The sequence below is a fragment of the Papio anubis genome, chromosome 14 (assembly GCF_008728515.1).
Source record: "Papio anubis isolate 15944 chromosome 14, Panubis1.0, whole genome shotgun sequence".
NCBI classification, from domain to species: Eukaryota; Metazoa; Chordata; class Mammalia; order Primates; family Cercopithecidae; genus Papio; species Papio anubis.
In genome coordinates, this window is record NC_044989.1 from 61,474,777 (window position 1) to 61,496,477 (window position 21,701).

A 21,701-nucleotide genomic window follows, 5' to 3' on the forward strand; every position below is an offset into this window, starting at 1 on the left:
GTCCCAGCTACTTGGGAGGCTGAGGCAGGAGAATTGCTTGAACCCGGGAGGCAGAGATTGCATTGATGTGAGATCGTGCCACTGCACTCCAGCCTAGCAACAGAGCAAGACTGTGTCTCAAAAAAAAAAAAACAGGAGGAAGACAACAGGCACTTCAGACAAAAAACAGTTGTTCTGTAAACATGAAAACGACAACCTCATTTGTGACTGGATAGATACAAATTAAAGCCAGAATGAATACCAATACACATTTATCAGAATGACTAAATTTTTTTTTTTTTTGAGGTGGAGTCTTGCTCTGTTGCCCAGGCTGCAGTGTAGTGGCACAATGTTGGCACACTGCAACCTCTGTCTCCCAGGTTCAAGCAATTCTCATGCCTCAGCCTCCTGAGTAGCTGGATTACAGGTGCCTGGCACCACGCCTGGCTAAATTTTTGTATTTTTATTAGAGATGGGTTTTCACCATGTTGGCCAGGCTGGTCTCGAACTCTTAACCTCAAGTGATCTGCCTGCCTCGGCCTCCCAAAGTGACGAGCCACCACACCCAGCCAGAATGACTACAATTTAAATGTCTGACCAAGTGTTAGCAAGGATGTGGAGTAACAGAAATCCTCATATACTGCTGATGGTAATATAATTTGGTACACGTGAGCACTTGTGTACTGGGAAACAGACAAAAGAATGTTCATAGCAATATTATTTTTAGTAGCCCCAAACTAGAAATAACCCATCTATCAGTGGTAGAAGAGGTAAATAAATGGTGTATATTCATGCAGTGAAACACTATACATTAAAGCAAATGTTATTATTACATGAAATAACATCGTTGAATCATAAAAACATAATTTTTTTTTTTTTTTTGAGACGGAGTCTTGCTCTGTCACCCAGGCTGGAGTGCAGTGGCGCGATCACGGCTTACTGCAAGCTCCGCCTCCCGGGTTCACGCCATTCTCCTGCCTCAGCCTCCCGAGTAGCTGGGACTACAGGCACCCGCCACTATACCCGGCTAATTTTTTTTTGTTTTTGTATTTTTAGTAGAGATGGGGTTTCACCGTGTTAGCCAGGATGGTCTCGATCTCCTGAACTCGTGATCCACCCTCCTCAGCCTCCCAAAGTGCTGGGATTACAGGCATGAGCCACCGCACCTGGCCTTTTTTTTTTTTTTTTTTTGAGACAGGATTTCACTCTCACCCAAGCTGGAGTGCTATGGCCTGATCATTGCTAAAGGCAATCTCAACCTCCCTGAGCTCAAGTGATCCTCCCACCTCAGCTTCCTGAGGTAGCTGGGACTGGAGGCATGCACCACCACACCCAGCTAATTTTTTTCTACTCTTTTAGAGGCAGGGTTTTGCCATGTTGCCCAGGCTGATCTCAAACTCCTGGGCTCAAGCAATCCACCCACCTCGGCCTCCCAAAGACCTGGGATTACAGGCTTGAGCCACCTCACCCAGTAGAAACATAATGTCAAGCAAAACAGGTGAGACAAAACTAAACTATAGTGTTTAGGAATGCATCCTTAAGTGGCAGAGGGATAAAGAAAAGCAAGGAAGTAATTACCACAAGCCAGGGTAGAGGTTACCTGTTGGGAGGAGGGAAACCATTATGATCAGAATTGGGTCTGTGGGGACTCCTAGAGTGTTGGCAATGTTCTAATTCTTAATGTGGATTGTGATTATATGGGTATTCTTGGGTATTTGTTAAGCCATACAGTTATGATTGAATGTCTTTTCTGTATGGGGAATGTTTTTCTTGAGAAAAAGTTGTAAAATATGTGTATGACAATATGACTAGGCAAAGAAAAGAAAAACAGTGATCTTTAAAGGAGTGTTCTATAAGAAACTAACCTCTAATTTATTGTCTCTTATGTGACAGGGTTGTAAAGTAAGGGACCACATGATTACACTTCGTGATCAAGGTGAAGGCGGAGATTTGCCATCCTGTCCCATTGCTAGAATATTGGATGATTTGCACAAGTACAGAGATGTCATTGTTGTGCCTTTTTCAAAAGATACAATTAGGTGAGGGGTGGAAAAACCCAACACTGTATTATAGCTTTATTCAGCGGTTCCTATTTCAGAATCCCTTATCCCATAGTGCTTCCCCAAATCAGCAATGTCAGTCCTCAAGTAGTTTTCATTATTTCAGAAAACTAAAATTATATATTAGCTTACAATAAGAGCAGAGAGAGATTTATTTGATAGGCAGAGCACTTAAAAATACTGGAGGTGGCTGGGCATGGTGGCTCACATCTTTAATCCCAGCACTTTGGGAGGCCGAGGTGGGCGGATCACAAGGTCAGGAGATCGAGATCATCCTGGCTAACATGGTGAAACCCTGTCTCTACTAAAAATACAAAAAATTAGCCGGGCATGGTCATGGGCGCCTGTAGTCCCAGCTCCTCGGGAGACTGAGGCAGGAGAATGGCGTGAACCCGGGAGGCAGAGCTGGCAGTGAGCCGAGATCGTGCCACTGTACTCCAGCCTGGGCACCAGAGCGAGACTCCGTCTCAAAAAAAAAAAAAAAATACTGGAGGTACAAGGGGAGGAAAAACAAATGAAAAGAGCCCCTGATGATTAAAAAGGTTAAGACCTTAAATCCAGTTTGCGGTGGTGACTGGTGAGGGTTCCCAATTTGCTTGAGGCCCTCTCAATCAATTGATCAACCAATTGATTATATCAATCAGTGCATGATTGATACAACTAGAAAAAAATGTTGATGGTTGAGTTCATCTCTCCGTAAGTATGAACTCCTCGAATTCAGTAATTTCTGAAGTCACGTTCATCATTTTGCAATGGCAGCAGGCTGTAAGGTTAGAGGCTGGAGGACACTTTAAAAGAGGCTGTTCTTAGCCGGGCATGGTGGCTCACACCTTTAATCCCAGTATTTTGGGAGGCCAAGGCTGGCTGATCACTTGAAGTCAGGAATTTGAGACCAGCCTGGCCAACGTGTGGAAACCCTGTCTCTTCTAACCAGGCATAGTGGCGGGCGCCTGTAATCCCAGCTATTTGGGAGGCTGAGGCAGGAGAATCACTTGAACCCGGGAGGCAGAGGCTGCAGTGAGCTGAGATTGTGCACTGCACTCCAGCCTGGGCGATAGAGGGAGACTTCGTCTCAAAACAAAAAGAAAAAAAGAAATACTTTTTTTTTTTTTCAGTTGGAGTTTCGCTCTTGTTGCCCAGGCTGGAGTGTGGTGGCATGATCTCAGCTCACTGCAACCTCTGCCTCCCTGTTTCAAGCGATTCTCCTGCCTCAGCCTCCTGAGTAGCTCGGATTACAGCCACCCACCACTACGCCCAGCTAATTTTTGTATTTTTAGTAGAGACAGGGTTTCACCATGTCGGCTAGGCTGGTCTCGAACTACTGGTCTCGAACTCCTGACCTCGTGATCCACCCACCTCAGCCTCCCAAAGTGCTGGGATTACAGGCGTGAGCCACCGCGCCTAGCTACCACCCCCACTTTTTTTTTTTTTTTTTGAAGTGGAGTCTCACTCTGTCACCAGGCTGGAGTGCAGCATCGCAATCTGAGCTCACTGCAACCTCCACCTCCCGGGTTCAAGCAATTGCCCTGCCTCAGCCTCCCAAGTAGCTGGGATTACAGGCATGTACCACCATGCCCAGCTAATTTTTTATATTTTAGTAGAGACAGGGTTTCACCATGTTGACCAAGATGGTCTCGATCTCCTGACCTCGTGATCTGCCCACCTCAGCCTCCCAAAGTGCTGGGATTACAGGCGTGATCCACTGCGCTTAGCCAAGGCTGTTCTCAAAACAGTACCAATTATGCAGGCCATTCCACCACCTTGCAGGTACGATGCTTCAGGTACAATGGTGCTTGCTGTATGGGGTGTCTTTTGCTAGAGGAATCACTATACGAATTAAGAAATGTCATTGTTGACCGGGCATGGTGGCTCACACCTGTAATCCCAGCATTTTAGGAGCCAAGGTGGATGGATCACCTGAGGGCAAGAGTTCACGACCAGCCTGGCCAACATGGTGAAAATACAAAATTAGCCAGGCGTGGTGGCAGGTGCCTGTAATCCCAGCTACTCGGGAGGCTGAGGCGGGAGAATCGCTTGTACCTGGGAGGCAGAGGTTGCAGTGAGCCAAGATCATGCCATTACTCTCCAGCCTGGGTGACAGAGCGAGACTCCATCTCAAAAAAACAAAGAAAAAAAAGGAAATGTCCTTGTTGAAGTGATATCCTTATACTCAGGAACTGTATTTTTAAAGAGCAATTTATGAAACATTTGCAATAAAAAGATATTCACATTTAAATTTTTAAGAAAGTAAACTCTTCTCCATAAAAATGTCTTTTTCTTTCAAGTGATGTTGGGGTTGGCCCCTATGATGAAAAGGGTATAGAATGTGATGTTTTACTGGAGCCAAATACACCATGGGGTCCCAAAACTGGGGAGCTCAATGCTGTGAGTAGCTTGTTTCACTTATTCTTTATTTACATAAATAATGACATTTAATTTTTGACAGGAACCTGATCAATTTAAGTTGAAATTGAACTGACTACCTAATCATAAGAAGGTATTATGCCTACTAATAGGACTCTAAGGGTAATAGGACACATTTCTTGCCCTCAAAGAATTAATAATGAATACATTTAAATTTGGGGGAAAAAACAACATGGGGCCAGGCATGGTAACTCACACCTGTAATCCCAGCACTTCGGGAGGCTGAGGCAGGAAGATGGCTTGAGCCCAGGAGTTTGAGACCAGCCTGGGCAATACAGTGAGACCTCATCTCTACAAAAAAGGTTGAAAACTTAGCCAAATGGAGTGCCTTATGCCTGTAGTCGAAGTTTCGCTGGGAGGCTGAGGTGGGAAGATTGCTTAAGCCCAGGAGGCAGAGGTTGCAGTGAGCCGAGATCGCACTACTGCACTCCAGCCTTGGTGACAGAGGGAGACTCTGTCTCAAAAAAAAAGAAAAACCAAAAACATAACATGCTGTTTAAGGTTTTTATTATGGACAAATTATGATTTGAAGAATGAAGATAGCATGATGGATATTTTGTTTCCTCCTCGTTCTGTAACTTTTTTTTTGGCTTAAAATTATCCTTTTATTGTAATTAGGAATATATTTAGATTCTTCAAAAGTTCCAGTCTGGAGTCTAGGTGACAGAGTGAGACCCTGTCTCAAAAAACAAACACATAAAAGTTTCAAAACTGAAATATTTTTAAAGTGACCAGAAAACTTGATTCCTTTGACTCCTTTTTATTCCATTGCCTTTGTTACTAAAGACCAGGAAATATATTTGCCTATGAATGTTCTGTCTTTGTGTTGGTTAAGATGGCATTTACTTGATAAAGTGAAATATGCCCTGTGAAGTGCTTTATGAACTTCAGACAGCTATACAAATATTCACTCATGCCAGGCATGGTGGTTCATGCCTGTAATCCCTGCACTTTGGGAAACTGAGATTAGGAGTTCAAGACCAGCCTGGTCAACATGGTGAAACCCTGTCTCTACTAAAAATACAAAATTTAGCTGGGTGCAGTGGCATGCCCCTGTAATCCCAGCTACTCGGGAGGCTGAGGCAGGAGAATCCCTTAAACCCAGAAGGTGGAGGTTGTGGTGAGTGGAGATTGTGCCACTGCACTCCAGCCTGGGCGACAGAGTGAGACTCTGTCTCAAAAAAAAAAAAAAAAAAAAAAAAAAAAACACACATTAGCATTTATTTATCAATTATATGTCAAACAACAAACTAGATTAATTGAACATCCAGAATGTCCATATGTAGTCTGCTTCCTTAATTTATATTAAAATATATACATTAAAAAGTGATTGAAATAGTTCTAAAAATAACAAATTATTTTAGTTATTTACTTGCACGTGATTGACTTGTCCTTTGGAAATAATACTGGGAAAGTGTCTTTCTTTTTAGAAAGCATCCACATCCTCCTCTGGCAGAGAATATTAAAGACTGTAACATATCACTTTCAGCCTGAGTTTTAAATTATGTTTCAGCCTGGAAGGGAACTATATTTGTAACTTCTTTCAACTCTTCTACAATATCTATATGAAAATAAGGAGCTACAATCTGGGTAAATGCAGATTTATTAATCTCTTATTCCTGTCTTATAGTTCTTGTCATTGAAAAACTGGACTCTACAACTGGTAAGTGAGCAATTATAGTTAGCATTCCTGGATCTCTTTCTTCCTAAATTAAAGTTTAGTTTAATATTAGTATCTTATTTTACAAATTTTAGTTAAATATACATCTTCCTTTTCAGATTCTCCTATTTTCACTTAACTAAAAATGCTGTTAAATTATTTAAGGCAGACACATATTCCATATCTGGCTGCATAATCCATAGATCTAGTTAAAAGACTTTTTAAAGTCAATCTTACATCATATTTAGGACATTGAACAAAGCAACAAATCTGTTGAGTTCCAATTATTTGATTGTTTGAGTGATTGGTTGACTTTTTTAAAAAAATGCTGTCTGCCATCAATATTCATAAGAATGGAATAGGAATTTGGATTAGTGATAACAGACAGTAGGGCACAGAGATGCAGGAAGGTAATGCAGATATGGTTGAATAATCCGGGGCCACATTCACCCGGAGAATGTGCATATGTGCTTGTTTATGACTACTTTAGGCCGGGCGCAGTGGCTCACGCCTGTAATCCCAGCACTTTCGGAGGCCGAGGCGGGCGCATCACAAGGTCAGGAGATCAAGACCATCCTGGCTAACACAGTGAAACCCCGTCTCTACTAAAAAAAATACAAAAAAATCAGCCGGGCGCAGTGGTGGGTGCCTGTAGTCCCAGCTACTCAGGAGGCTGAGGCAGGAGAATGGCGTGAACCTGGGAGGCAGAGCTTGCAGTGAGCTGAGATCGCACCACTGCACTCCAGCCTGGGCAACAGAGTGAGACTCCGTCTCAAAAAAAAAAAAAAAAAAAAAAAAAAAAGGCTACTTTAATAGTGGTGGTTACTATATTATAATTTAACCTTAATATCAAGGAATATACATTTAGTAGAGTGATAGAGGTACAATTCAACAAATACTGAGTACTTATGTGCCTACTACTGTTCTAGATTCTGTGAAGGAATTAAAAAATATATGATGTAATGTAAGCCTGCTGCAAATGTAAAAATTCTTATGTCCATTTCCTGGATATTGTGCTAGCCAGAGGTTATTTTATCAGCTCTTGATTGACTTATTCATTCAAAAGAAATTTAGGTAAATGTGTTTGAAAGAATTCATTAAAAATATCATAATATTACATTTATAATAGATTTTTTTTTAACTTAGAAACAACAGTCACTGTTTTCAGAAGAAGAAGAATATACCACTGGATCTGAGGTCACTGAAGATGAAGTTGGAGATGAAGAAGAAGTATCCAAAAAACAAAGTATTGGTTTATAAGTTAAAATCAAATCTCACTGTTTATGAAGGGGTTACATTCTGAAGCCTTTAATGCAAGGGACAGGGAATTAGTTTTATATATATAGTAGGTTGCAACATAGGAAAAAAAAAATTAGAAAGGAGACACCATCAAGATTTCCTAACCTGGGCATGAACACAGAATACTCAAAGCTATAAAGAAAGGGCAGTACACTGAGAAAGAACTCTCCAGGTTTTCACTTCAGGTGCAACTAAATGTGTGACTCATGTCAGATGAAATGTGATCTGAGATGTGTACCTGAGATGATTTGGAGTGATACTCAAATGAATCATTAAATAACATTCATAAATGTATGATTATTTTAGTGGAAAGCATGTTTTGTTTTTTGTTTGTGTTTTTTTTTTTGAGATGGAGTCTCACTCTGTCACAGTGGCACAATCTTGGCTCACTGCAATCTCTACTTCCTGGGTTCAGGCAATTCTCCTGCCTCAGTCTCCTGAGTAGCTGGGACTACAGACGCATGCCACCACACCCGGCTAATTTTTTTGCATTTTTAATAGAGACAGGGTTTCACAATGTTGGTCAGGCTGGTCTTGAACTCCTGACCTCAGATGATCCACCCGCCTCGGCCTCCCAGAGTGCTGGGATTACAGGCGTGAGCCACTGTGCCTGGCCGAAAGCAGGATTATTATACAACTATAAAATTAACTTGTGTCAAAATTTCTCAACTCATTAGTTCCAAGAAACAGCAAGGAAAATTGGTTCAAAGAGCCTTTGAAGACTCAAGTATTTATAGGCAATTATGAATCCATTTTGTTACAATAATTTACCTCTTTTAGGATTTCATATGAGTGGAATCATGAGTAATCTTGTCTCTGGCTTCTTTCATGTCTCTGGCTTCTTTCACTTAGTATAAGGTTTTTGAGATTCATTCATATTGTTTATTCCTTTTTATTGCAGTGTAGTATTCCATTATACTACTTTTGAAAAAAGAATGTTGGTCTGGGCACGGTGGCTCATACCTGTTATCCCAGCACTTTGGGAGGCTGAGGCAGGCAGATCACCTAAGGTCAGGAGTTCAAGACCAGCCTGGCCAACATGGTGAAACCCCATCGCTACTAAAAATGTAAAAATTAGACTGGGCGTGGTGACTCATGCCTGTAATCTCAGCACTTTGGAAGGCTGAGGCAGGCAGATCACCTGAGGTTAGGAGCTCAAGACCAGCCTCTCCAACATGGTGAAACCTCATCTCTACAAAAATACAAAAATTAGCTGAGCATAATGACAGGTGCCTGTAATCCCAGCTAATGGGGAGGTTAAGGTGGGAGAATTGCTTGAACCCGCAAGGTGGAGGTTGCAGTGAGCCGAGATCATGCCATTGCACTCCAGCCTGGGCGACACAGCAAGACTCTCTCTCAAAAAAAAAAAAAAAAATACAAAAATTAGCTGGATGTGGTGGCAGGTGCCTGTAATCCCAGCTACTCAGGAGGCTGAGGCAGGAGAATCACTTGAACCCAGGAAGGGGAGGTTGCAGTGAGCCGAGACCATCCCATTGCACTCCAGCCTGGGCAACCGGAGCGAAATTCCATCTGAAAAAAAAAAATTTAAAAGAAGATTGTAAGTTAGATACAAAATTGATCAGTGTCATACAACTTAGTGAACCCATAACTCTTAGGTTATCTTTTTAGAAATCGTTTGCATTTTTATTAGACACAAAAACCTGAAAGTTAACATGCAACTTTCAGATGCCATCAGTAGATGGTAGTCAGACGTGGTACATTCTCTTAGAGAATTAAATGATTCTTGAGTAGGCATGTTAAACAGCCCTCCAATATGACATTGAAAACACATGCTGCCTTCCCTTTATCTTCTCTCCAAGTTTTACATAATTTTTCTTTACATGTTGAATCCTCCAATGAAAAAGCTGGTTCTTTAGCAATTTTGTGTCAATTTTAATTAGTAAAGGAGAAAGTTCTACTAGGTTTTTTCTTCAACAGTTTGAGGTATAAGTTATATGTTGCAAAAATCACCCATTTTAAGTGTACATGTAGATGAGTTTTGGCACACAGATGTGTAACCACCACCAAAATCAAAATCTGGAACATCATTTCAAAAAGTTCCTTCATCCCCCTTTGTACTCAGTTCCCTTTCTCCAGTTCTGCCCTTAGGCAACCATGAATCTGCTTTGTCAAAATAATTTACCTTTTTAAGAGTTTCATATGAATGGAATCATGAGTAATTTTTTGTCTCTGGCTTCTTTCGCTTAGTATGAGGTTTTTGAGATTCATCCATGTTATTGCATGTGTCAGTAGTTTAGTCTGTTTTATTGCAGAGTAATATTCCATTATATGGATATACCATACTTTGTTTATCCATTCGCAATTTCATGGACATATGGGTTGTTCCCTCTTGTTGGCTGTTGTGAATAATGCTGCTATGAACATTTGCATACAAGTCTGTATGGACATGTGTTTTCATTTTTCTTGGGTAGGTACTTAGGAGTAAAATTACTAGATCATATGGTAAGTGTATGTTTCGCTTTATAAGAAACTGCCAAATTGTTTTGCAAAGTGACCGTTTTGCATCTCCACGAGCAGTGGAGCATTCCCACCACTGTGCGTTCCCACCAGCAGTGTCTGAGAGTTCTAGTTGCTGCACATTCACATTAATACTTGGTATTACTGGTCTTTTTAATTTTGGCCATTCTAATGGGTAGATAGTAATAAGCATCTTTTCATGTTTTTATTGACCATTTATATATCTTTTTAATGAAGTGTTTGTTTAAATCTTTGGCCCATTTTTATTGAATCCTTTGCCTTATTATTGAGTTGTAAGATTTCTTTATATATGCTTTAGATCTAAATCTTTTTTGTCAGTCATATGTTTCTCAATATTTCCCCTAGTCTATGCTGTGCCTTTTAATTTTTTTTTTTTTTTTTTTGAGATAGAGTCTTGTTCTGTCATCCAGACTGGAGTGTAGAGGTACGATCTCTCACTGCAACCTCTGCCTCCTGGGTTCCAGCGATTCTTCTGCCTCAGCCACCTGAGTAGCTGGGATTACTGGTGTGCACCACCACACTGGACTACTTTTTGTATTTTTAGTAGAGATGGGGTTTTGCCATGTTGGCCAAGCTGGTCTCGAGCTCCTGACCTCAGAGGATCTGCCTGTCTCGGCCTCCCAAGTGCTAGGATTACAGGCATGAGCCACTGCACCAGACCTAATTTTCTTAATGATGTCTTTTGAAGAGCTTAACTTTTAAATTTTGTGAATTCTAGTATTTTAGTTTTTCCTTTTTATGTTCCATTATTTAATAGCTAAGAAGTATTTGCCTACCCCAAAGTCACAAAGATTTTCTGCTGCTTTCTTCTAGAAGTTGTATGATTTTAGCTTTTTATTTAAGATTATGATCCCATTCAGGTCAATTTTTGTTTATTGTATGAGTTAAGGGTCAAGCTTCCTTTTTTTCCATAGGCATAGCTGGTTGTTCCAGCACCGTTTATTGAAAAGACTATTCTTTTCTAATATATTGGAATACCTTGGCATCTCTGTTAAAAATCAGTTGACTGTTTACATTTCCAAACTCTCTGTTTTCTTCCATTGATTCTTATGTCTTTCTTTACATCAGCATATCAATACCACACTATTAATTTTTGTAGATTTTAGTGAGTCTTGAAACCTGGTGGTGGGAGTCCTCCAAAATTGTTCTTTAATTTTAAATTATTTTGGCCTTTCAAGGTGCTTTGCATTTTCTACAAATTTTAGAGTCTGTGTGGATATTTCTACAAATATCTTTTTGGGACTTTTGTTGGGATTATGTTGAACCCATATCCAATTTGGGGTGAATTCCTTTTTTTTCCAATGGCAGTTTTTCCCATCCATGAACATGGAATATCTCTCCATTTATTTAGGACTTTTTTAATGTAACTCAACAATGTTTGTAGTTTCAGTGTACAGGTGTTGAACATCTTTTGTTAAATTTATTCCTCCCTATTTTTATGCTATTATAAATGGAATTGTTTTTCTGGTTGCTCATTGATTGTAATACTAATGATGGTCAAAATATAATTGATGTTTGTATATTGACTGTGTGCTATGACCTTGCTAAATTCAGTTATTTGTTCTTCATTTATTAGATTTCATTCCAACCTGTATACCTTTTATTTACATGTCTTGCCTTTTGTGCTGGTTAGGACCTGATATTGAATAGAAGTGGTGAAAAGAGACAGACATCCTTACCTTGTCTTATGGGGAAAACAGCCAGTCTTTAACCATTAAGTATGTAATGTTAGTTTTCGGCTTCCCATAAATGTCCTTTCTCAGTTGAGAAAGTTCCTTTCTGTTTCTCTTTTGCTGAGTTTTTATAGCGAATAGGTGTTGCCTTTTGTCAAATGCTTTTTCTCCATCTATTGAGAAGATCATATAGATGTTCTCCTTTATTGTATCAATTAGGTACATTAATTGATTTTTCACATGTTACACCAGTATTCTGGTGTACTAGAGTCATAATGACATTAGAAAATGAGTGACATCACCCCTCTTTTCTGGAAGAGTTTGTATAGGACTTGTGTTGTTTCTCCCTTAAAAGAATAATAAAATTCAGCAGTGAAGCCATATGGGCCTGGAGCTTTTGTTATAGGAAGGCTTTAAATTATGAATTCAATTTCATTAGTTAATAGATGCTATTCAAGTTTTCTATTGCCTCTTCAATTTGTTTTGATAATTTCTGTCTTTCAAGGAATTTTATCCAATTTGTCAGATTTATTGGCATAAAGTCACTCATAGTCTTTTTTTTTTTTTTTTTTGAGACAGAATCTCTCTCTATCACCAGGCTGAAATGGCACAATCTCGGCTCACTGCAACTTCTACCTCCTGGGTTCAAGCGATTCTTGTGCCTTAGTCTCCCGAGTAGCTGGGATTACAGGCACACACCACCATACTTGGCTAATTTTTGTACTTTCAGTATAAATGTAAATGTGCCTAATTATAAAGCCCTAAAATATACAAAGCAAAAACTGACAAATCTGTAAGGAAAAATACACAGATTACCACTTATAGCTAGAGATTTCAATACTTTTTTCTTACAGCTACTTGGGAGGCCAAGGCATAAGAATCGCTTAAACCTGCAAAGCAGAGATTGCAGTGAACCGAGATCATGCCACTGTGCTCCAGCATGAGTGACAGAGCAAGACTCTGTCTCAAAAAAAAAAAAAAAAGAAAATGAAAATGAACCACTGTAAAGCAATTTCAGCTTTGCTTCATGGTGTATTTGCTTTTTACCCAGAAGTTAATTTGTTAGTTTTCTTAAAACAATGTTTTTCTTAATGGTCTTATTGTTTAGAAGTAACAAGTAGACTGGAAAGGTATATGGGGCCTAAGCTTATAACATTGACCTCTCATTATCAGGGAAAAAGGAGAAGCCAAAGAAGTTCACTAGACAACCAAAAAAGCAGGTATCTTCACCCTGTGCTCAGAGGAAAGAAAAGGCATTGGAGAAGGTAATTCTGAATTATCTGTTGTTATTTTAAAGTTCATGTGGAAAAATAAACAAGTGACTATAGCCAGCAAAAAATAAAAAGTTAAGAGTAATGAAGACACATGGAATGCTAGCAATGTAAAAATGAAGTTTTTTGTAGACTGAGATTAAAGATCTCTAAGATATATTGACAAATGAGAAAAGGAAGGTACAGAAATGTATAGTGGTATAGTATGCTACCATTTGTGTAAAGTAGATGGGGGAAAAATATAAATGAACTTCCTTGTATATGCATAAAATGTCTCTGGAAGGCTACATAAGAACTTGATAAAATTGGTTGCCTCTTAGGAAGGGAACTGAATGTATAAGGGACAGAAGTGAGAGTCTTTTATTGTATGTGCTATTTATACCTTTTGAAGTTTAAACCAATATTACTTATTCAAAAAATTTAAAATAGGCTGTTAAATTAAAAATAAATTATATTTTATGACATTTAAAAATAATTCTTATTTCTCCATGCCTTTGAAAGAAGGGGTAAAAAAGCCAGACAGGAATAAGAGAATAGTAATAACCACAATTGGCTAAAAGAAAAACTGTGAATTTCAAAAATGTGTGATAGGTTAAGGTTGGGTTAAGATCCACAGAGTTACATTGGACACATTGTACATTCATCTTTGTGTTAAGTGTCACAGGCATATGAGTGAGTTAATTCTAAAAAAATTGTATCAGCTGGCTGGGCATGATGGCTCATGCCTGTAATCCTAGCACTTTGGGAGGTCAAGGTAGGTGGATTGCTTGAGCCCAAGAGTTTGAGACCAGCCTGGGCAAAACCCCATTTCTACAAAAAAAAAAAATACAAAAATTAGCAAAGCATGGTGGCGCATACCTGTAGTCCCAACTACTCAGGAGGCTGAGGGGGAGGATCACTTGAGACCAGGAAGTCGAGGCTGCAGTGAGCTATAATCATGCCACTGCACTCCAGCCTGGGCAACAGAGTGAGACCCTGTCTCCAAAAAAAAGAAATTGCATAAGCTGGGATTCCAAGGTTAACAAATGAAGCTGGATTCAAATTCTAGGTCTGTATCTCTTTGGAGAAGTTTCTTAACTTCCCTGAACCTCTTTTATTATGAAGATATTAACAGTGCCTGTCTCATGTGGTTGGTGCAAGGTTTAAATGAAATAGCACTTGTAATGCTCTTGGTACAGTGTCTTCACACTCAATAAGAGTGAACTCTTTTTATTACTAACTATAGCGCTAATCAGTAAACATGTTCTAATTGGGCCTTAATGTTGTCTACTTTTTTTTAGTCAGCTTCTAGAGATGTGTCTCCTTTCGTGTGAGTATTGCTCCTTAATCCAATCGGATATCCACTCTTAAAGAAGCATCAATGCTGATTTTTGTTCAATTTTTTCAATAGTGTGAGTATGCAGAAGAATAAGTGGGATGCCACAAGATCCTTGAGATTCAACCAGGATGCACAGAGAGAAGATGGTAAATTTTATTATTTGGGTAATGTACAAATTGGATGTAAATAGCAATGATTTGTGTGTCTTTCAGTTTATAAAGTATGCGGAATAGCTCTAGAGGTTCTAACTAAAGTAAGACCCAAAATTTACATATTCCCTTAGGCAACAACCAGAATTTCATTACTACACAACCCCACCAAATAATGTATTATTTTATGCATCTGTGGTTTTGAGATCACTCACATTGACTTTTGCCCATTACGTTCACCATAAAGATGACTGAATATGTTTTAGGCTGTTTTATGGTAATCTAAAAAGCAGCACAATTATCCACAAATGAGTCATTTGCCACTTGCTAACTTAAATTCTTCACAAATAGATGTATGTGTCTGTAAAATAGTATCAAAAGATATTTTCATAAACCCTTGGTGATTACAGTCTTTTTTGAGAAATAAAAAGTTATATATCATCCTTACAAAAAGTAAAGTTTACTGTTTTTTTCCCTTCAGATCAGCGGCGAATGTCTGAAATTACAGGGCATCTAATAAAAATGAGATTGGGGGATCTGGACCGAGTCAAGTCAAAGGAAGCAAAAGAAGTAAGAATTGTGTACTAGTGTGTTGTACTTGTGTAAAATATGCCTTCCTACTTTTATTTTCAGCTTAGGATTATAAAGATGTTTTAGGCAGAATTTTAAAAGAGTAATTTATGTGTTTTTGTTTTTGTTTTTCCTTTGAGATGGAGTTTCAGTCTTGTTGCCCAGGCTGGAATGCAGTGGTGCAATCTTGGCTCACTGCAACCTTCGCCTCCCGGGTTCAAGCGATTCTCCTCCCTCAACCTCCCAAATAGCTGGGTTACAGCAGGCGTGCGCTACCATGCCCAGCTGATTTTTTTGTATTTAGTAGAGATGGGGTTTCACCGTGTTGGTCAGGCTGGTCTCAAACTCCTGACCTCAGGGGATCCACCCGCTTTGGCCTCCCAAAGTGCTGGGATTACAGGCATGAGCCACCGCATGTGGCCAAATATATGTGTTTTTGTTTGTTTGTTTGTTTGTTTGTTTGAGACGGAGTCTCGCTCACTGAGACTTGCAGTGGCACCATCTGGGCTCACTGCAACCTCTACCTCCCAGGTTCAAGTGATTCTCCTGCCTCAGCCTCCCAAGTAGCTGGGACTACAGGCGTGCACCACCATGCCCAGATAATTTTTTCATTTTTAGTAGAGACGGGGTCTCACCATGTTGGCCAGGCTGGTCTTGAGCTTTTGACTTCATGATCCACCCACCTCAGCCTCCTAAAGTGCTGGGATTACAGGCGTGAGCCATCATGCCTGGCCACAATTATGTATTTTTTAATATTCTGTACCAGTTAGCCTGCTTATTCACGTAAAGGTTTCCCACCATGTCTTATTATCCATGGTCCACAGGTCATCTATAACACATTTAATAAAATACATCATTGCTGAAAATGTGTCATCACACTAAGAGTAGGTTAACTATGCGTTGTTGACCAAATGCTAACTCCTGAGGGCAACTGTCTGAAAGTACCAATTTTCATAAACTCTGCATGTGGTGCTTAGATGTCATCTCTAAAATAAGATGTTATCTTGCTGAAAATGGTGACAAGAAACACCTATATTCTTGCTAGAATTACATTTTAATCATGACATTATGTATTATCATTAGTATTGGTATTATGTAAGTACCATACTCTTGCCCTAATTCTTGTATTTAAAAATTTATTTCCCTATAAAACTTCTAAAAGGAAACATAGGAGAAAATCTTCGTGACCTTAGGAAAATATTTCTTGGCCTACAATACCAAAAGCATGATCCATAAATGAAAAATTGGACTTCATCAGCATTTAAAATTTCTACCTTTCAAAAGATACTATTTAAACAATGAAAAGACAAGCCATAAACTATGAGAAAATATGTGTAAAACACCTGATAAGGGATGTGTATCCAGAATCTATAAAGAACTCTCAAAACTCAATAATAAAATTTAAAAACCTAATAAAAATAAATGGGCAAAAGAGTAAACAGACACTATGAAAAAAAGGATTTCCATGCCAAATAAGCATATATCATTAGATGTGCTGAGATACAACATCATTAGTCCTTAGGAAAATGTAAATTAAAACCTAAATGAGGCCAGATACAGTGGCTCACACCTGTAATCCCAGCACTTTGGGAGGCTAAGGTAGAAGGATCACTTGAACCCAGGAGTTTGAGACCAGCCTGGGCAACATGATGAAACCCTATCTCTACAAAAAAATACAAAAATTAGCCGGGTGTGGTGGTGGATGCCTGTAGTCCCAGCTACTTGCGAGGCTGAAGTAGGAGGATCACTTGAGCCTGGGAGGCAGAAGTTGCAATGAGCCAAGAGCACGCCACTACACTCCTGCCTGGGCAACAGAACGAGACCCTGTCTCCAAAGGAAAAATCCCATACCAAGTGCTGATGAGGATGTGGAGCAACTGGAACTCTCATATATAGCTAGTAGAAATGCAAAAAGGAATGGTCAATTCACACATTTTTATAATAGTTTTATTCATAATTGCTAAAAACTAGAAATACTATAAATGATGTCCTTTACCTGGCAAATGGGAAAACAAACTGTGCATATAAAAAGAACATTGGACTGGGTGCAGTGACTCAGACCTGTTATCCCAGCATTTTGGGAGGCCAAGGTGGGCAGATCACAAGGTCAAGAGATTGAGACCATCCTGGCCAACATGGTGAAACCTCGTCTCTACTAAAAATACAAAAATTAGCTGGGCGTGGTAGCGCAGGCCTGTAATCCCAGCTACTCAGGAGGCTGAGGGAAGAGAATCACTTGAACCAGGGAGGCGGAGGTTGCAGTGAGCCAAGATCGTGCACTGCACTCTAACGTGGACAACAGAGTGAGACTGCATCTCAAAAAAAAAAAAAAAAAAAGAACATTGAGCCCAGGAATTCAAGACCAGCCTGGGAAAAATAGGGAGACCCTGTTTCTACAAAAAATAAGAAATTAGTTGGGCATGGTGGTGCACACCTGTGGTCCCAGCTCCTCTGGTGGCTGAGGTAGGAGGATCACCCAGGAGGTCAGGGCTGCAGTAAACCTTGATCGCACCACTGCACTCCAGCCTGGCTGACAGAGTGAGATGCTGTCTCCAAAAAAAAAGGAACAAATTTCTGATGTACACATCAATATGGATGAATCTCCTATACGTGAAAGAAGCTAGGTTCAAATGGCTGCATGCTATATGATTCTACTTATATAATGTTCTGGAAAATGCAAAACTATAAGGATAGAAAACAGACAAATGGTTGCCAGAAATTGGTAGTGGTAGGTAGATTGACTTGACAGGGGAACAAGGGAATTTTCTTTGGGGTGATGGGACTATTTTCTATGTCTTCATTGTGACAGTAGTTATAAAACTGTATGCATTTGTCAAAACCCACACCTGTACACTAAAATGGTACATTTTTCTTTATGTAAATTGAACCTCAAAAAGACTGGATTTAAAAAATCAAAATAAAATTACTTCTAAATTAAAAAGTAATCCCATTTTAATAAAGCAGAGCTTCTATTGATTCTGTGAAGATAACAGTATTGCTTCTTTATTCTGCAGTTTGCGGGAGGTATTTATTCCAGGTTGGAAGCACAAATCAAGGCCTCGGTGCCAGTCAGTGCACGCCAAAGCAGCTCGGAGAAAAACACAAGGTAAATCAGCATAAACTAAACTGGAGTGTCACTGGCTTTGAAGTGAATTTTTTTTTTTAAGATAAATCATATGAACACTAGAAACATATAATTTGAGTTTGGTTTTATGTTTTGTTTCAGTGATTATATTATCAAGGCACTAATTAGAATCAGATTTTAACTTAAAAGATAAAATCTAATGAAAGTATAGCTTTGTGGAATTTTTAAAGTTTTCTGCTTGTTGGACTAGCTTCATTCTGAACCAACTCCTGACAAAAATGTAAGCTAGAGTGCTTCTGTGAAGTAGCAGAATTTTTGTACTGTTTGTAGATCACATATTAATACTTTGTATAAATCACTGTAATCTTTACCATTCCTTGCTTTATATTTTATTTCTCGTAATAAAATCTAACTGGTGGGTCTTGTGTCATTTTACATCACAAGTTTTCTGTTAGAGATGAACAGTTACTGAGATTTGAACATTAATATTACAGATTCTAATTCCTTATCTATAATTCTGAAATGCAGAAAGTTCAAAAAGCTAAAAGTTGTTTTCATACATTTGTAGCAATTCAAACTTGCACTGAGCTGCTGTGATACCATTTCTATTTTTTATTCATCCCACTTACATTTGATTATGGGGCACTGCTCCAGATCCATTATATACAACGTACATAACATATTATCTCTGAGAAAGAACAAATCTGAATTCCAAAAATACATCTCCCTTTAAGAGTTTTAGAAAGTGGATTACAGAGCTGCAAGAAGATTTATTAAACCTTGATGTTGCTAAGTCAGCATAATCTAAAGGAGCACCAACTTCCTATTGTTTTAGAAGCAACTCTGACCTCCTTTTCTGTTTAAAAAATCTAGGTCTAAAAGTCGTTTTGGTCAAGGGCGTCCTGCATAAAGCACCTTAAAATATAAGTAAAAAGAGAGAAGGCACACTCCTGGACATCTGAAATTGCTCACTTCTTGAAGATCTTCAGAACAATGACTTCCAACTGTTTTATGTTATTATTATTTTAATCCACATAAATCATAATGCTAAAAGAAACATATAGTTAGGTTTTATGAAAATCTAATTGTAAATATGAAACTTTTTAAATCTGATTTTCTTTTAGTATGATTCTAGGCTATGTAGAGAGCAATTATTTACAAATCTGCATAGTTGAGATGCCCAGTGTTTTCCTTTATTTATTTGAAAAAGAAGAGGCCTAAACTGTCAGGTAGCTAAGTTTTTTTAAGACCTTAAAAGTTAGGGGAACACAACTGGTAGTGTTACCATGCATGTGTGCTGATTGTAGTATGTCTTTGGAGCTGTAAATCTTGAGATAGCATTGAGAACTGCAGTTTGTGTGATGAAATTCCCAATGATGCTAATTTTAAGTCTGCATGAATGTTAAGGAGTGACAGGTCTCAAGACTGCATTAGATAAAGTTTCAGGGTAAGGTATTTCAGTACTGTGTTGGGCAGAAGGGTTAATTTTTTTCAGCATTATATCATGGAAAGTACAATGTTAATCCAACTTTTTTTTTCTTTCAGTTTTTAATGCTTTTCTATTGATCATCTGAGCTGGAATTACTGATTATTACCTCTGTCCTCTGTGAAACTAGTGGCATTCTGAATTTGGTAAAATAACCATTGATAGTTTTAGGATAGTAAATCATTTCTGTTGTATGAGACACCCACTATACAGTTCTCAGGGCTCTAAAACCCAACCATATTTCTATAACCATTCAATAACTACTTAAAACAGTTATACTTGCTAGTTCGAGATGTCTAAAATTTTCCAAATACAATAGATGGGTGAAAAATTGCATATATTCAAGAAAAATCAAAATCAAATTCTATTTTATAAATCATGTTTAAATTTTTCTAACCAGGCAGAAAGAGTGCTCAGGGAAAATTTGTTCCAAACTATAATCATATAATAAATTATGTGTTTGTAAATTATATGTAGGTCTCTGAAAAGCTTTAAGATGCACTGTTTCTATTTTTTTAAGTCTTAATTTGCCTTATAATTGACATTTCTTCAAATTATTCAGAGAACAGACTTTAATGTGTGACAAAAGAGCAATTTCCATTGAAATGTTGAAGTGTTACACTCAGTTTACACGTACAGAAATCATTCTTTTTAGTGAGTCTTTTAGTTGATAAATGAAGCTAGATGTTATTTGATAATCTTGGCTTTGCCAAGGTTTTTGAACTGCTGCTTGGAAATTTTGTTCCAGTTTATATTTGTTTTGATTGTTTGATACTGTGGAAATAGACTTTTATTTTCTAAAGAAAATGTCTTGTAGTACATATTATATGTAAGTACTCTGTTAAACACCAGAGTTTTTTTGTAGCTTACTGTGTTTTCTGTTAAAAGGATTTGGGTTTGTACATGTAAACAGTGCTGTAATGGTCACTAGATAAGGAAAAAATACATATGCTCTTTCAATTTTTAACTGATGGTAAAAAGGCAAACTGCTTCTCCCCTGAGGGGACTGTACCACTGAATTGATTTTACAAACCAGAGTTTATCAGAATTTGATTCTCTTCAGAATGCTTTTGGCCAGGTGCAGTGGCTCATGCCAGTAATCCCAGCACTTTGGGAGGCCGAGGCGGGCGGATCACCTGAGGTCAGGACTTTGAGACCAGCCTGGCCAACATGGCGAAACCCCATCTCTACTAAAAATACAAAAAGATTAGCAGGGCGTGGTGGCACACACCTATAGTCCCAGCTACTCAGGAGGCTGAGGCACAAGAATTGTTTGAACCCGGGCGGCAGAGGTTGTAGTGAGCCGAGATCATGCCGCTGCTCTCCTAGCCTGGGTGACAGAGTGAGACTCCACTTCAATTAAAAAAAAAAATGTGTTTTTTATTTTGTTAATGTTTGTCTGTTATACATAGCACAGGTACCACAAACATTTTACTTAAACTCTTAATAGCATTTCTTTTGCCAGATACTTCAATATTTCAATATTACATTAATCCTGGATTCACATTTCTTTAATCGAAATAAATGTTAATGACAAAAGTTGTTTGGAAAGTCTATTTATCTGAATTATTCCATCTTCTCAGAAAAAAAGTCCAGAGTGGCTCTAGATTCCACAAGTTTTCATGGAAAGTTATCTCTGCTACAAGGTGAAATTTTTAAGTTTTAAGATTATTTTAGGCCAGGCACAGTGACTCACCTCTGCAATCCCAGCACTTTTGGAGGCCAAGGCAGGAGGATTGCTTGAGCCCAGGAGTTCAAGATTGGCCTGGGTAACATAGTGAGACCTCGTCTCTACAAAAATAAAAATTAAAAAAATTAACCTGGCATGGTGGCATGCACCTGTGGTCCCAGGTATTAGGGAGGCTGAGGTGGAAGAAATGCTTGAACCTGGGAGTTCAAGGCTTCAGTGAGCCATGATTGTGCCACTGCACTCCAACCTTTGCAGCAGAGCAAGACCCTGTCTTAAAAAAAAAAAAAAAGATTATTTTAAATGAGGTTATGCTGGTAAAGATTTACCAAACATTTAAGAGATAAAATACTTCAGAAAAGATGATCTGATAACAATGCTGATTGTACACAATTGCATTTATTTGTTACTTTCCTTCTTCACAATACTCAGCCAGCTACAGTGAGATGTGCTTATTGCTTTGGAAGCTGAGGCTGAAACTCTGTCAAGCTCATCTACTAAAGGCACGTTATAATATAAAAACAAACCAAAAAAATGGATTT

At 38.6% G+C, this 21,701-nt stretch overlaps 1 protein-coding gene across 6 annotated transcripts in view; it reads left to right on the forward strand.

Annotated features, from left to right (window-relative positions):
• The window catches only part of KIAA1841 (KIAA1841 ortholog), a 64,479-nt gene that overhangs the window by 25,715 nt on the left and 17,063 nt on the right, over positions 1-21,701 (forward strand). For 3 of the 6 annotated variants that reach the window (XR_004178273.1, XM_031655225.1, XM_031655226.1), the window contains exons 8-16: positions 1,873-2,018; positions 4,325-4,424; positions 6,094-6,126; positions 7,270-7,369; positions 12,768-12,859; positions 14,146-14,174; positions 14,256-14,329; positions 14,814-14,902; positions 17,916-18,007. Coding sequence is in view for 4 of the 6 variants with exons in the window: in XM_031655225.1 (XP_031511085.1) it covers positions 1,873-2,018; positions 4,325-4,424; positions 6,094-6,126; positions 7,270-7,369; positions 12,768-12,859; positions 14,146-14,174; positions 14,256-14,329; positions 14,814-14,902; positions 17,916-18,007 (755 nt within the window). In the remaining 2 variants the exon portion in view is untranslated. Of the gene's footprint in view, positions 1-1,872; positions 2,019-4,324; positions 4,425-6,093; positions 6,127-7,269; positions 7,370-12,767; positions 12,860-14,145; positions 14,175-14,255; positions 14,330-14,813; positions 14,903-17,915; positions 18,008-18,859; positions 21,012-21,701 lie in introns of those variants that run through there. The other 3 variants (XM_031655224.1, XM_031655228.1, XR_004178274.1) reach the window with 3 other exon arrangements.